The following is a 15,064-nucleotide window of genomic DNA, read 5'->3' as shown; positions in this document are numbered from 1 at the left end:
GCTCTGAAAGTGAGATAAATGTTGCTCTCAAAGCACATCATAATCATAATCATTATTTCTTGTGCCAAACACATGGAAGTTAGATTTTTTTCCCCCTCCAGATCTTACCAGTCTCTTGCTGAGCAATTCATAGTCAAAAATCTCGTTTTCATACTGTTCCGTGAGTTCCTTACACAAAGTGATGGCCTCCTCCCACATCTAAAACACACACCCAAACACAAGAAGAGTTTACTTCATTTCACCATCTGCTAATAAGTACAGCTGTCAGGGTTGGGAGTGAGCTTGGGGAAAAATAAAAAATCACTGGTTTGTGGTCTCTGGGGAGCATCTCTAGCACTGCTTCAGAGAGCATAAAGTGCACGGCGAGAATGCAAAATGAATGTGAGCCAGACACACTGCAGAATTTATGAGTGTGTGTATAATCACAGCACTGTCTGTTTTTGATAAGCCACAAAATGTATAGCTATGTATTACCTTCAAAATAAAGTTTTTAGGCTCTCGATTACCCACTAGTCAACACTTCTGCCTAATGCATTTTACCTGCTTTTGAAAGGAACTTTCAGGTCCTACTGGCTGTGCTGGGGGAGTCTTGGGTGTTGGGGGGCCTCCCTGGGCCTGGGGGCATTGGGTCCCACCTCTTGTCTGAGGGCCGGACCCCGCCCCCATTTGTCTTGGTGGTCCCTGCCTGCGCTTTGGGTTCGATTGCAATGGCTCCTCCCTTCGGGGGACTTGGCCCGTGTGGTGTGGTTCTGGGGCCCCTTTTTTGTGGGCCCATGCCAGCACCCTAGGCATTCCGGCACTGCCAGGCTGTTCCTCTGGTGGTTCGTTGTGCTGCCCCAGTGGCTCTGGTGACTGCCCTTCCTGGCCCCTCCTGTGTCCTGGGCCCATTTCCGTCGTCGTGTGCGCCCGGCCGTATGGCTTCTGACGTGCCAGAGTGGTCCACGTCATATGGTAACGTTCTGTACTTTTGTCTTGCCCAACACACCAGCCACAGTAGTGATCGGAAATTTAGCTGTGATCTGGGTCTCTGGGTATCTGGGTGTGGATGGTTGTGTGTTTGTGGCCGTCACCACAATTTGGTTTTGGGTGCTCTCAAGGGGATCAAGACTCTGGTGTCCTAGATTAGGGTATGGATGCTCACTAATTAGGCAACAGATTGTTGCTGTCACTGTTTGTTCATGTGTGGTTGTTTGTCCTGGTAAGTTGTAAATTCATCACTTGTTTTTTGTTATTGTCTGTCTTCGTGTTGTTTTGGTGGTTGGCCCTTCTTTATAGAACTTGTCGGTTGGTTTTGAGTACGATGGTGTAGGCTGATCGGGAAGGGCGGATGGGGGTCACACACACACACACACACACACACACACACACACCATGTTCATTCACGCACTACATACCTTCTGTCTTGCAAAAATAAATTGCATATACGAGGTCTGTTAGAAAAGTATCCGACCTTATTATTTTTTTTAAAAACCATATGGATTTGAATCACATGTGATTACATCAGCCAAGCTTGAACCCTCGTGGGCATGCGAGAGTTTTTTCACGCCTGTCGGTGACGTCATTCGCCTGTGAGCACGCCTTGTGGAAGGAGTGGTCCAGCCCCCTCGTCGGAATTCCTTTGTCTGAGAAGTTGCTGAGAGACTGGCGCTGTGCTTGATCAAAACTTTTTCAAAAACTGAGAGGCACATCCGAGTGGACACCATTCGAGAAATTCAGCTGGTTTTCTGTGAAAATTTTAACGGCTGATGAGAGATTTTGGATTGTTTCTATTGCTGTAAGGACTTCCCACGGAGCGGGACGTCGCGCAGCGCTCCGAGACGACGTCGTCATCCTGTTTCAAGCTGAAAACCTCCACATTTAAGCGTCTGTTGACCCAGGACGTCGTGAGAGAACAAAGAACTTTCAGAAGAGGTCGGAATCAGCAGTTTATCCGGACATTCCACTGTTAAAGGAGATTTTTTTAATGAAAGACGTGCGGATGGATTGGCGCGTCGGCTCGCAGCCGGTGCGGCACGCCCGCCACAGCACAGTGCCAGTCTCTCAGCAACTTCTCAGACAATGAAAATCCGACGAGGGGGCTGGACCACTCCTTCCACAAGGCGTGCTCACAGGCGAATGACGTCACCGACAGGCATGAAAAAACTCACGCATGCGGACGAGGGTTCAAGCTTGGCTGATGTAATCATGTGATTCAAATCCATATAGTTTTTAAAAAAAATAAAACTGTCGGTTTCTTTTCTAATAGACCTCGTATGTGTACTAATATACATAAATAGTTCTGCCAGTGTGGTATTTACCATTACTATATACAGTAGTGTTCAGAATAATAGTAGTGCTATGTGACTAAAAAGATTAATCCAGGTTTTGAGTATATTTCTTATTGTTACATGGGAAACAAGGTACCAGTAGATTCAGTAGATTCTCACAAATCCAACAAGACCAAGCATTCATGATATGCACACTAATAGGAGCACACAATAGTAGCATCTGCAGTTAATGCTACAAAGTCAAAAATATTATGTTCAAGCTGCTTTTTCAGCAATCCTGTGAATCACTAAACTAGTATTTAGTTGTATAACCACAGTTTTTCATGATTTCTTCACATCTGCGAGGTATTTCTTCCACGCGTCTCTGTTTTTTTGTCCACTTTAAAGCATTGGAGATCATTGTAGATGAACAGCCTATAATTTTTAGCACCTGCGTATAAGTTTTCCCCTCTCCAATCAACTTTTTAATCAAACTACGCTGTTCTTCTGAACAATGTCTTGAACGTTCCATTTTCCTCAGGCTTTCAAAGCGAAAAGCATGTTCAACAGGTGCTGGCTTCATCCTTACATAGGGGACACCTGATTCACACCTGTTTGTTCCACAAAATTGTCGAACTCACTGACTGAAAGCCACACTACTATTATTGTGAACACCCCCTTTTCTACTTTTTTTTACTAACAGCCCAATTTCATAGCCTTAAGAGTGTGCATATCATGAGTGCTTGGTCTTGTTGGATTTGTGAGAATCTACTGAATCTACTGGTACCTTGTTTCCCATGTAACAATAAGAAATATACTCAAAACCTGGATTAATCTTTTTAGTCACATAGCACTACTATTATTCTGAACACTACTGTATGCTGACAGGGGGAGAAAAAAAATTATGTGTATGCATGTATTTATGTGTGTGTGTGTGTATATATATATATATATATATATATATATATATATATATATATATATATATATGTCATTCATTAATTCATTTTCAATGGCTTATCCTGGTCCGGGTTGCGGTGACAGCTAAGCAAACAGCTTATCACACACTTCCCTATACTCGGCCAAGTCATGTAACTCTTCCCAGGGATCCCAAAGCATTCCCAAAACAGCACTTGGATTCTGATCAGGGGGGCCATTGCTCCCAGTCACTCCTCTCCAGGTTTCCCCATTGTTGAAGTTCCCAGTAGAAATAAAAAGTCTCCAGCAGAAACCTTTTCCAGGCTCCCACTCAGTCTCCAAGAAGGCTGGATACTCTGAACTGCTGTTTGGTGCATATGCACAAACAACAGTCAGATTTCTCTTTGCAACACGAAGTCACAGAGGCAGTCCTCTCATTCACTGTGGAAAACTCCAAAAATGGCAGTTAGCCGGGGACTTATGAGTATCACCACACCCGTCTGGCACCTGTCATCCTGGACAACTCTGGAAACTGGGAGAGTCCAGCCCCTCTCCAGGCATATGGTTCCAGACCCTGTGCTATGTGTGGAGGTGAGCTCCACTGTTTCTAGTTGGTATCACTCGACCGTCCACACAAGCTCAGGCTCCTTCCCCACCGGAGAGGTAACGTTCCAGATTCCATGAGTTAAGTGACTGACTGAGTGTCAGTCCATGTGGTCATTTGCCCCTCTCCACTGCCACCAGATGCTCTACAGACTCCCTGCAGGTGATGAGCCCACATGGAGATAACACCATGCTGTTTCTTCAGGAAGAGCCCGACTGAGTCCCATGATGGTAGAACCAGCCACCAGGCACTCACCTGCGAGCATGTTCTATGAAAAAGTGGATCAAGAAAATAATGTGTCTTTGATACAGTCCATTTGCAACAGTTTAAACCATTACTTAATGTCAGCAAGAATAGGCCCTTGGAGAGCGTAACACCTGCACCTTGCAAGTTAATTCTTTGTGACTCAGTAATACCCTAATATATGGCTATGTGTGGCCTTGACATTTGATCAGTTCTCTCCAAAACCAAAATGCTTTATCCTTGATTAAGACACAACTCTTCAGCTGTGTTAATCCATGTTGGCTCCACGTTTGAGTTAAACACTCATGCGTTAGATTTTTTTTACGTCAGCCAAGGTCCACGGTCATGTGATATGACTTCATATCAGTGCTCAATAATAACCACTTTGGCTATTACCTTGAAAAAGCCATTCTAAATATCACCAACACTCATGATCAACAAAATGTTCCATGTTTTTGTGTCATAGCTGAGAATGATTGATCTATGGATTTGTACAGTGTGGCAGACACTTTCAGAGGTGGCGTGGAGACAAGAACTTTGTTGTTGGGAGGCAAATGCACTGCCAGTATATCCGCCTTCATACTGAGTGATAACAATGACAAACTTTGTTACCAACACACAATATTGTTCAGGTATCACATCTTTCTTATCTATACTGTTGTGCACTGGTAGTGTGCCTGCCAAACAACAAGAGCATCTGTGTTTAGGAGCTAGGATTCAAAATAGAATGTGAGAAAGACATGAAGTGACCTGGTTATATTACAGTTTTTTTTAACATGCTGTGGTGCAGGTTTTCTCTGAAATATGTGTCACTCAGCACAAATCCATATTTGTGACTATGACAAAAAATGATGGTTCAGACACACAGGACTGAAAACAATACCGCCGCTCTGCTATCACTGTGTGTGAACATCTATCTCAGGAGTGACAGGTTAATTATGTGTTGTTTATTAACTGTCACAGTATTCCTGAGAAAATCTAAAATCATGCTGACCTTGCCCTTGTCAAAGTAGTTGATGATGGTGTCGTAGAGCGTTTCCTTAAGCTGCCGCTGTGTTTGAGAGCCGTGGAACTCAAACTGGGGACTGCACATGTCATCAGACCACTGCAGACAGGATTAAAAACATGAAGATGTGAGGAATACTACACAAGGGTTAGACCATAAACACAATTGGGCACCGAAAACAGAAACAATGAAAACTGTCACCCTGAGGGTGACGGGTAGCTTCCTAAAAGGTGAACAAGAGAGATGAACACAAGGAACAACCACCATGAACAGGGACTGACGGCCAAGGCCATTCACTATATTCATGCCAAATTTGGAGGCAAAAAAGCACAAATTATGAGCTGCATTTTTTTTTTTTTTTTTTGTGATTTTAGTGTTTGACCTTTCTGTGACCTTTCTATGACTTTGGCTTTTGACCTTGAACCTTTTGTGTACTGAAAGATATCTCCAAAGGTCTGCTATATGTGCACTCACAAGAGTTTGCAATGATGATTTGCACATTTATTCACACCTTTAAAAACATCTAAATTTTGCTTGTTTTTTCATCATGATGACACCAAATGACATAACTTAAAACTGTTTATATATTTTGGATCCTCTCATCAAGCCCTTTATTTTGGTATATGACATATGTTTTACTCAAAAATGGAATTTGACCAAATTTAGGTCACCTTTGACCTCAAGGTAAACCCTGCAGGTCAAGGTTGATTGCTTATCCCAGGTAATGGTTTATGGGGAAGGCCGTTCATTATCTTCATGCCAAATTTAGAGGCAAATTTTAAAACATTGTGACCAAGAAAGTTATTTTGTTGAATTTAGTGTTTGACCCTCGTGTGACCTTGACCTTTGACCTTTTTGTGTGCTGAAAGGTATCTTCCTAGCGCTGCTATATGTGAAGTTGCAAGAGTCTGCAATGTAAACTGTGTGCTCCAGAGTGAGTTAAAAGTGAAAAATATGATTACAAAAAAAAAAAAAAACAAACAAAAAAAAAACTAAAATACATCCTACATATCTTGCAAAAACTTCACTTTTGGCAAGATAAAAATAGCTGCAGTAGACCAGTTTTTATTGTAACAATATTCATTACTTTGAGATGAAGAGAACAACCTAAAACTAAGTACATGCATCCTCTGCTGCAGTAATTTAATATTAAGCCTAAACAGTGTGTGTGCAGAAGCTGGAGGCAAACGACAATCAATGAAATGTTCATTTGCTACACAAATCAGCCCAGTGTATACATGCGTTATGTTCAGTTCATTAAAATTCCAAGAAAAAAGATCCTGTCATTTTCTTTAAGTGGTGTTGATATCTGTTCAGGATAGAGGAGATAGAGGATTAATGCATGCTGCATGTTGCAGCTGGCTCTTTCAATTAATTTGACAGGATTGCCACAGGAGATGAAAACAAAATATCAGCATGCAGCACATTCCGTCACTGGAGCTTTGCACATTTTGTGAGTAAAAAGCATATCTGCTATATATATTGGATTAAAGAATCTTTCATTTTTATAATAAAGCCCATAACATCTGTCAGTTTTGCGGCAAACTTTTGTCAGTGCATCCAAAGGTAATGATATAGGATTTAAGAACATTTGCAGACAGAAAGTCTATTTCATTGCTGTTCACAAACAAGAATGTGCAAAAGTTTCAAAATATAAAAAAAACATAAGAATATGTTCATGTGTTTCTTAAAATGATATGATTTTATCATTAAAAAAAAAGCATTGTAAATTAAATGTACGAGCACTTTTCACCATTTAAATAGCTTTTCTTTTAGGATGTCTGTGACAATTTATAACAAATGACTCTGCAACTGCCTTTGCCATGTCATGGCCAATACACCCACAACAAAATCTTTATTTATTTTTGTTAATGAGGCTTGTAACTTGATAACTGATTAAATTCTTTAACGAAGTACTAAAAAACAACTAGGCAATCAATGGATGTCCTGAGTGCAGCACTTGAGAAGTTGATTAAGGACTCAGAGTGTCTTGGTTTGTGATTGACTTGGATCAAGACTAAGATCCAGTGTCGCTCAGTGGTGTCCAAGGACATTCCAGAAAGGGCCAAGACGGTGCAGATTTTCTTTGCATTCACTGACTCTGATGATAAATGCATTTATGTAGCACTTTATCATCTGCAACAGAAGCTCAAAGTGCTTTACAATTATGCCTCACATTCATACACCGATGTCAGGGTGCTGCCATGCGAGACGCACACTACACACCGCGAGCAACTAGGGGATTAAGGACCTTCCCCAAGGACCCTTAGCGATTTTCCGGTCTGGCTGGGTTTTGAACTGAGGATCCTCTGGTCTGAAGCTCAATGCTTACCGACTACATCATCACGTCCTCGTAGACCACCACCTTCCCATCACTCAACCAGGTGGTTTCACTTTTGAACTCAGGCCATCTGCTCAAAGTGATGTTAATCAGGGAAATCACCTGGTGGAGTCAGTTGTTGCAAAGAAAACCTGCACATTCTTGGGTCTTTCTGGAATGTCTTTGAACACCGCTGGAGGTGAAAGTGTTGAGATATTCACTTATCCAGCAGTGACATTCATGTCTCTGGATCCTTGCATTTGAGACTGAGAGATACCTGGAAAGAGTTTGTGGAGTGATGAGGTCACTGGGCAGAGGTGTTTGGAGAGGTTAATATATTTTCAGGGGAATGAAGAACCGCTTGAGTGTCCTGGTGCATCATGTTTTACTGCATAGTTATAATATTTGAAGGCAAACTGGTGACTAAAGGCAATGACTAGATGCCTTTGGTACAGGGTCTCTTTAGAGGATCCTTGGGTACGACTGAAATGACTATGTGTCAAATGAATAGTTACTAGGAGACTAAGATGAAGAATATCACTTGTATCATGAGGGAAAGCCCAGCAACTGGAGAAGGTGAACGGGACACCTACATTCACCAAACTTTCTAGAAGAATTTTTGAGAGGTGGGGATGGACTGGCTGCCTGCTTTAGTGGTTGGCATCCAGGATCCAAAAGGGATTTGTAGTGTGGTGGATGCAGCAAGGCATCACTTAATCTCTGACCTTAACAAATAAAATAAAATAACACTTGATTTCTGTTGCAATACTGATGTTAAGTCATGATATATTAGATTTTCTGGAGAGACACTGGTGCTGTTGTTGTTGTTATTTTTATTTGTTGTTAATTAACAGCATTCTTCTTTAATAGAGAATAAAATCAGTGACATATAACAGTATGATGTTGCGCTTCAGTACCATCACAAACTATGTGAAGATGCACAAACAAAAGTGATTAAAAGTGTTTCCTAATTCCTGCAGTAATGTCAGTGAACAGAAAGGACGAAGTCACAGATGACAGCACCCTATGGCGTAAAAAGCTAATAATAAGGGTTAAAGGTCATTACTGTCCCTCAATGTGCACCTTCAAGTATCCATAAAAACAAATGAAGAGCTAAAAGAGGTCAAACACTCTCAATCACATCGTTCCCGGCTGAGCGGCCGACGTCCCGCCACGAACTAACCTTGAAGCTTGACAAAGTGGAGGCAGCGCCATAGCAATCACTCAGCAGCTATTAAGAAACATCCTCGCATGTGGCAGACAAGCGGGCGCACGCAAACACCAGGTCATTTACACACGCTCGGCACTGTGTGTGTGTGTGTGTGTGTGTGCTCCTGTACCTTCAGCAGACGTGAGTGCAGCAGTAATGTGTACGCTGCCTCCGTGTAGTTCTCACTCTCCAGGTGAAGGTCCCGCAGTTTGTACAGGTACCTACACACACACACACACACACACACACACGTTCACCCAGGTCAAGCTCATTTACCCTGCAACTTACACATAACACCACTAGATGCCACTGTTGGGCAACATGTAGGACCATAAGCAGAAGGAAAAGACTCTGATGTCCTGACACAAAGTACACACATAGTTATTCTGATTTCATAAATCTTCATAAATTGTCTGACAAACTCCGTGTTGTCATTTCTTACCAAGATATTGATGGGAAAACCAGAAACAAATGGCTGCTGGATTCTCTGTCTGCTTATGAAGCTCGGATGGGCTCAGATGGATGAGTAAATTTATACTGTCAGTTTAAATGGTGCATATAAATCACTGCTTTATTTTTCTCCTATTTCACTTTTTTCTCCCCCCCCACTACACTCATTCACAGTGACAAAATATTGTGGCTTTGAATCCGGCCTTTCCATTCAGGAACAGGCTGTAATTTTGGTGTCACACAGATCTTTCTGTCCCGTCCTTGTTTCCTACAACTGAAAAAACGATGCTCACCTTCTTCGCTTTAGAGATACAATACACAGATGAGTGAATCTGATGACAAATTTGCTTTTTGGACTGTGTTTCTGGTAAAAAGTGTGAAAAGCTGCAAAATGCATTAGAAATTTCCAACAATAATTACTGACGATGAAACTTTTTGTTGACTTTGGAATACAAAATATACTTGCTGAACTTGCTCTCTTAAAATGCATTAGACTTTTCCAGCAATAATTACTCACGATGAAACTTTTTGTTGACTTTGGAATACAAAATATACTTGTTGAACTTGCTCTCTTAAAAGATGGAAAGAGGTATTTACATTTGTTTACATCAGACAGTAACAAATAGCTCATTGGTTGCTATGTTGCCAACCAAGAGTGAAAAATTAAATGTTTTTGGAAAAGTTCTTCAAAAACACATTTTTTTCAGACATGTTCCAGTTATTCTATCATATCTGCATCCCAGACATTTGGCGAGAGGCGGGATACACATTGGTCAGATGTCTACTCTGTCACTGAGTCGACACATACACTCATTCACACTCACTCACACCTATGGCCCATTTTAGAGCCACCTATTCCCCTAACCTGCATCCACACAGAAGGAACCCACTGTAACACAAGGAGGATAATTACCCACACAAAAAGGATCTTGACAAACTCAAGCCCAGTACTTTCTTGCTGTTAGGTGACCCCGCTAACTACTGTCACTGTGCTAATCCATACTGTTATTTAAATGCAGTTTTATATCAATTCGTATTCACAATGTCAGATTTTCAGAGGTTCAAGCATTTATATAAACCAATTTGGCTGCCTTTTTTAACAGCATAGAAGGATCCAGAGGAATTCAAATGATTATTTTTTTAATTAAATAATTCACAGACTAGCACCTCCCTACTTAGCTGACCTCATTAAACCCTACGTACCAGCCCGGGCTCTGTGTTCTCAGGGTACAGGGCATGCTTTGTGTACCTACGGTGAATAAAAAGTCTGCGGGTCACAGATCTTTCTCTTATCATCCCCCTGTTCTGTGGAATGATCTCCCTGCATCAATCAAAGTCAGATTCTGTAGAGACTTTCAAGTCCAGACTTAGGACGCACTTATTTTCCCTTTTGTATGGCTAGCATACTGGCATAGTATGTTACTATATTTCCTACCCTTTTAAATTCATTTTATTAGTAAACAGAGTGGGTCGCAGACTCAGCTTTATCTAAATTCTGGGTCTTTTAGTGAAGCTTAGGGCTAGTGGCCGGCAGTCACCTTAGTATTTCTTCTGTTATTCTTGTTGCTTAATGCTGACAAATTATACCTTATTTGTCGTGTTTCTGCTGCCTGATTCTATTTTTCTCTCTCTGTCCGAGGTGCGGCTCGATACAGAAATGGGAGTGGGTGTTTTCTTCTGTATTAGTCATGAAATAGACAAGATGTGTGGACACCCCCCCTTCCTCTCCCCTCCCCAGCCAGCCTCCTGTCCTGGACATCAGCATGGACTCCCAAAATTTCCTGTATTTTCAATTGTGTCGGTAGCACGGCCCAAGCAGAGGGTCACCCCTCTGAGTCTTTTCTGCTTGAGGTTTCTTCCTCTGCACTCTGAGCAGCACATCCACATGGTCAAAGGGAGACAACCTTTTCTGAAAATAGATGGGTCCAATCTTTCAAGCTACATGCACAGAAACAGGTTCTCTTTTTTTTATGTTCTGCATCACCCCAGCATGTATGAGGCATTTTAAATGTCAAATGTTAATATCTGCTTTTAAGATACGTGCTGACCTAGATTTGTTGCCTGAAAACCTATATTATATAAAGTCTTTTAACTTGTACTGGGGGGGGGGGAATTGAGGACTGATGTCACAATTTCTTCCTCTGGAATCTGAAAGGTCGATGCCAGGATTTAGGTGCGGCAGATTAAATGCAAGCGTACATGTAGAGATTTATTTATTTCCCAGCAGGCAGCTATGCAGCAATATTGGTGAGCAGCAACCAGGAAATGCATTTACCAGTTAATAGGGACCACACAATGAAATAATGTGGAATGCAATCAGTGGAACATTGCACAGACTACATTATATGATATCACAGCGCCACAGACTTGAAGGAATTGCTCTCTCACTTGATGTAATTGTTTATTTCTTGTGCTCTTCATCTGACTTTTCCTCTTTCCTGCCTATTTCTCATATATATATATATATATATATATATATATATATATATATATATATATATATATATATATATATATTCAGTGAGGAAAATAAGTATTTGAACACCCATTCATTTTAGGTGCATGTCCACTGTGACAGACATAATCTAAAAAAAGAAAAAAAAAAAACATCCGGAAACCACAATGTATGATTTTTTTTTAATAATTTATTTTTATGTTACTGCTGCTAATAAGTATTTCAACACCTGTGAAAATCAATGTTAATATTTGGTACAGTAGCCTTTGTTTGCAATTACAGAGTTCAAATGTTTCCTGTAGTTCTTGACCAAGTTTGCACACACACTGCAGCAGGCATGTTGGTCCAGTCCTCCTTACAGATCTTCTCTAAATCTTTCAGGTTTGGAGTTTCAGCTCCCACCAAAGATTTTCTATTGAGTTCAGGTCTGGAGACTGGCCAGGCCACTCCAGGACCTTGAAATGCTTCTTACGGAGCCCCTACTTAGTTGCCCTGGCTGTGTGTTCGGGGTCACTGTCATGCTGGAAGACCCAGCCATGACCCATCTTCAATGCTCTTACTGAGGAAAGGAGGTTGTTTGCCAAAATCCCGCAATACATGACCCCATCCATCCTCTCTTCAATACGGTGCAGTCGTCCTGTTCCCTTTTGGTTCCAAAAAGCTCTATTCTGGTCTCATCTGACCACATGACCTTCTCCCATGCCTCCTCTGGATCATCCAGATGGTCACTGGTGAACTTCAAACGGGCCTGGACATGTGCTGGCTTGAGCAGGGGGACCTTGCTGCCCTGCAGGATTTTAAACCATGGCAGCATCATGTGTTACTAATGTAATCTTTGTGACTGTGGTCCCAGCTCTCTTCAGGTCATTGACCAGGTCCTCCTGTGTAGTTCTGAGCTTTCTCAGAATCATCCTTACCCCACAAAATGAGATCTTGCATGGAATCCCAGACCGAGGGAGATTGACAGTCATCTTGTGTTTCTTCCACTTTCTAATAAATAATCATAACAGTTGTTGTCTTCTACCAAGCTGCTTGCCTGTTGTCCTGTAGTCCATCTCAGCCTTGTGCAGGTCTACAGTTTTGTCCCTGGTGTCCTTAGACAGCTCTTTGGTCTTGGCTATGGTGGACAGGTTGGAGTGTGATTGATTGAGTGTGTGAACAGGTGTCTTTTATACAGGTAACAAATTCAAACAGGTGCAATTAATACAGGTAAAGAGTGCAGAATAAGAGGGCTTCTTAAAGAAAAATTAACAGGTCTGTGTGAGCCAGAATTCTTGCTGGTTGATAGGGGATCAAATACTTATTTGAATACTTATTTAATCATACACTGTGATTTCTGGATTTTTGTTTTGTTTTTTAGATTATGTCTCTTATGTCTCTTGTATGTGTATATATATATATATATATATATATATATATATATATGTATAGAGAGAGAGAGAGATCGACTGTTGTTCGTACACTCTGCTTAATAAATAATAATAAATATAATAACTAACTATAACTAACTTAATGCTTTTATTACCTAAGCAATGTAGCTTTGCCAGTGCGGTGTCTACAGATTTGTGGATTCAAAGAAATCTGGTGTGAAAAACTGATTTCTGACTTCTGAGCCCAACACTGTTTAGTTAAATTCAACAGAAAGTTGATTCTGCACAAAAAGAAGATCAACACTGACAAATGAAATCTACATGGAGTACTTATTTCAAATGACTCTGACAAAGAAATTTCGTAGCTGCAGGTAGATGCTAGAAGTACAGGAATGCAGGACATAACTCACAGCACAGTAAACGTTAAAAATACAGACTGACCTGGCAGCAAAACTGCTGGAGGCAACAAAAACAACTTGGTGGAAAACTGGAATAGAAACAAGGCACTTTCCTGCAGTGAGTGTTATTGTGGACAACTGCTGTCAAAATCTGTTGTTCAGAAAAGCACAAAAGGAATTTTGTACCTTCATATGTACATGTCATGGACATGAATAAGCAAAGCTCCTCATCATCTAACCATGTCATTTAGGTCCTTCAGACGTTTTTCAGAAAATGGTTCTTGGGAGCATGAACATGACTAAAACCTTTCAGCTTCTTTTTTTTTGGGGGGGGGGGGGGTGCCCCCGCCTTTTTAAACATTGTTCTTTTTTTGCCTTTCAGCTTCTGGGGGGGTTGGGGGGGCTCCTCCCCACACACCCCCTTAATTATAGCCCTCTTAACCCCCTGCCACTTTAAACAATTTTTTTGTAAAGTAGATGTTATTTAATATTCAAAGTTTTCAGTGAGTTGACAGTAGGGCTGTACATTATGGCCAAATTATCATATCTCAATTTTGTCATATCAGTATGATTATACAATATGACTATGATTTCACACAAAGTGCAGCAACAGTGAAAATTGAACATTCTTAAACAAAACAGCAATAATACCACACTCATTTTGCACTCATCATAAGGTTAGGATACAGTGTCCTCCAAAAATATTGGAACACTTGGTATTTCACATATTTAAATTGGTTTATTCCATTTCAAATACAAGAAATACAAAAAAATATATAAATAATACAAATTTCTAAAATTATCTTCCTCAAACTCAAACTGAAAGCAAATCTCTAAAACTTGATAATAAATTTAAATAATAATCCGTTTTATTGCCAGTTTTCTTCAGATAAGTCAGGACATGAAAAAAATGAACATTTCCAAGTCACTTAATATGTCTTGGACTTCATTTACATCAAATATGGAGAATACAAAGGTTTCTTTCACCAAAACATCAAATCTACGCTTTCATCTCAGATGTACTTTCTGGCAAATTGTACCTGAACATTCAGGTCTTCTTTTTAAGAAAATCCTCCTCTACACCACTTCATCCGGAAGCTGTCTTTTATATTTTTAATTCATTTATATGAAGTTGTAGACATTTGCTTTCAGTTTGAGTTTAAGGAAGATAACTTTAGATTTATTTATTTATTTGTATTTTGAAATGGCATAAACAAATTAAAATGTGTGAAATTCTAAATGTTCCAATACTTTTGAGTACAGTTGGAAAACACTCCGTGGCATCTGTGTTTTTAAGTGAAATGCATCAATCATCCTGGTGTCACTCAGAGAGCTAAATTAAGAGGTTATTTAAATCCTTCAGACAGCAAAATTAAGAGGTTATTTAATCTACAGCTGCCTCCTCATTTAAAAATCACTGGAGACACACGCATATATAATGCAACCCAAATTAATGGAGAACTGCAGCTTTTAACCTGGACCTCATTTCTGGCACAAAATATGGTCGTTTACTCACCAATATAACTTTGGTGTCATTATCAGTTCAAACAACATGTTCAGGTCAAATCTGAGGCACAAATTTTTCTTCTTCTACTAAGGTGGATTTGAACTTTTTTTGTGGTACACAGCACCAAATACTGGACAGGAGGAACCTAGCAGTCAATGTGACTCAGTGATTTCAAAATGCAGCTCTTTTCAACCAGACGTGCAGTGCTGTGACATGTCAATCATCTGTGTCCAATCAAATTTCAGGGGAGTCCAGTGCAACCCTGGCCTCCGCTCTAACTCCACCAATGCCAGGAAGTGTTCAACATTTGACATTTCCTGTTTCGCTGTGGACTCAA

The 15,064-nt window shown here is 40.6% G+C and overlaps 1 protein-coding gene across 2 annotated transcripts in view; it reads right to left on the bottom strand.

Annotated features, from left to right (window-relative positions):
• The window catches only part of LOC117519806 (dedicator of cytokinesis protein 2-like), a 406,014-nt gene that overhangs the window by 36,096 nt on the left and 354,854 nt on the right, over positions 1-15,064 (bottom strand). For both annotated transcript variants that reach the window (XM_034181049.1, XM_034181050.1), the window contains exons 36-38: positions 8,678-8,768; positions 5,006-5,116; positions 109-198 (exon numbers count right to left, since the gene is read on the bottom strand). In XM_034181049.1, coding sequence (XP_034036940.1) covers positions 109-198; positions 5,006-5,116; positions 8,678-8,768 — 292 coding nt within the window. The remainder of the gene's footprint in view (positions 1-108; positions 199-5,005; positions 5,117-8,677; positions 8,769-15,064) is intronic.

This window comes from Thalassophryne amazonica, chromosome 11, assembly GCF_902500255.1.
Source record: "Thalassophryne amazonica chromosome 11, fThaAma1.1, whole genome shotgun sequence".
Taxonomy (NCBI): Eukaryota; Metazoa; Chordata; class Actinopteri; order Batrachoidiformes; family Batrachoididae; genus Thalassophryne; species Thalassophryne amazonica.
This window is presented reverse-complemented; position numbering and strand designations above follow the sequence as displayed.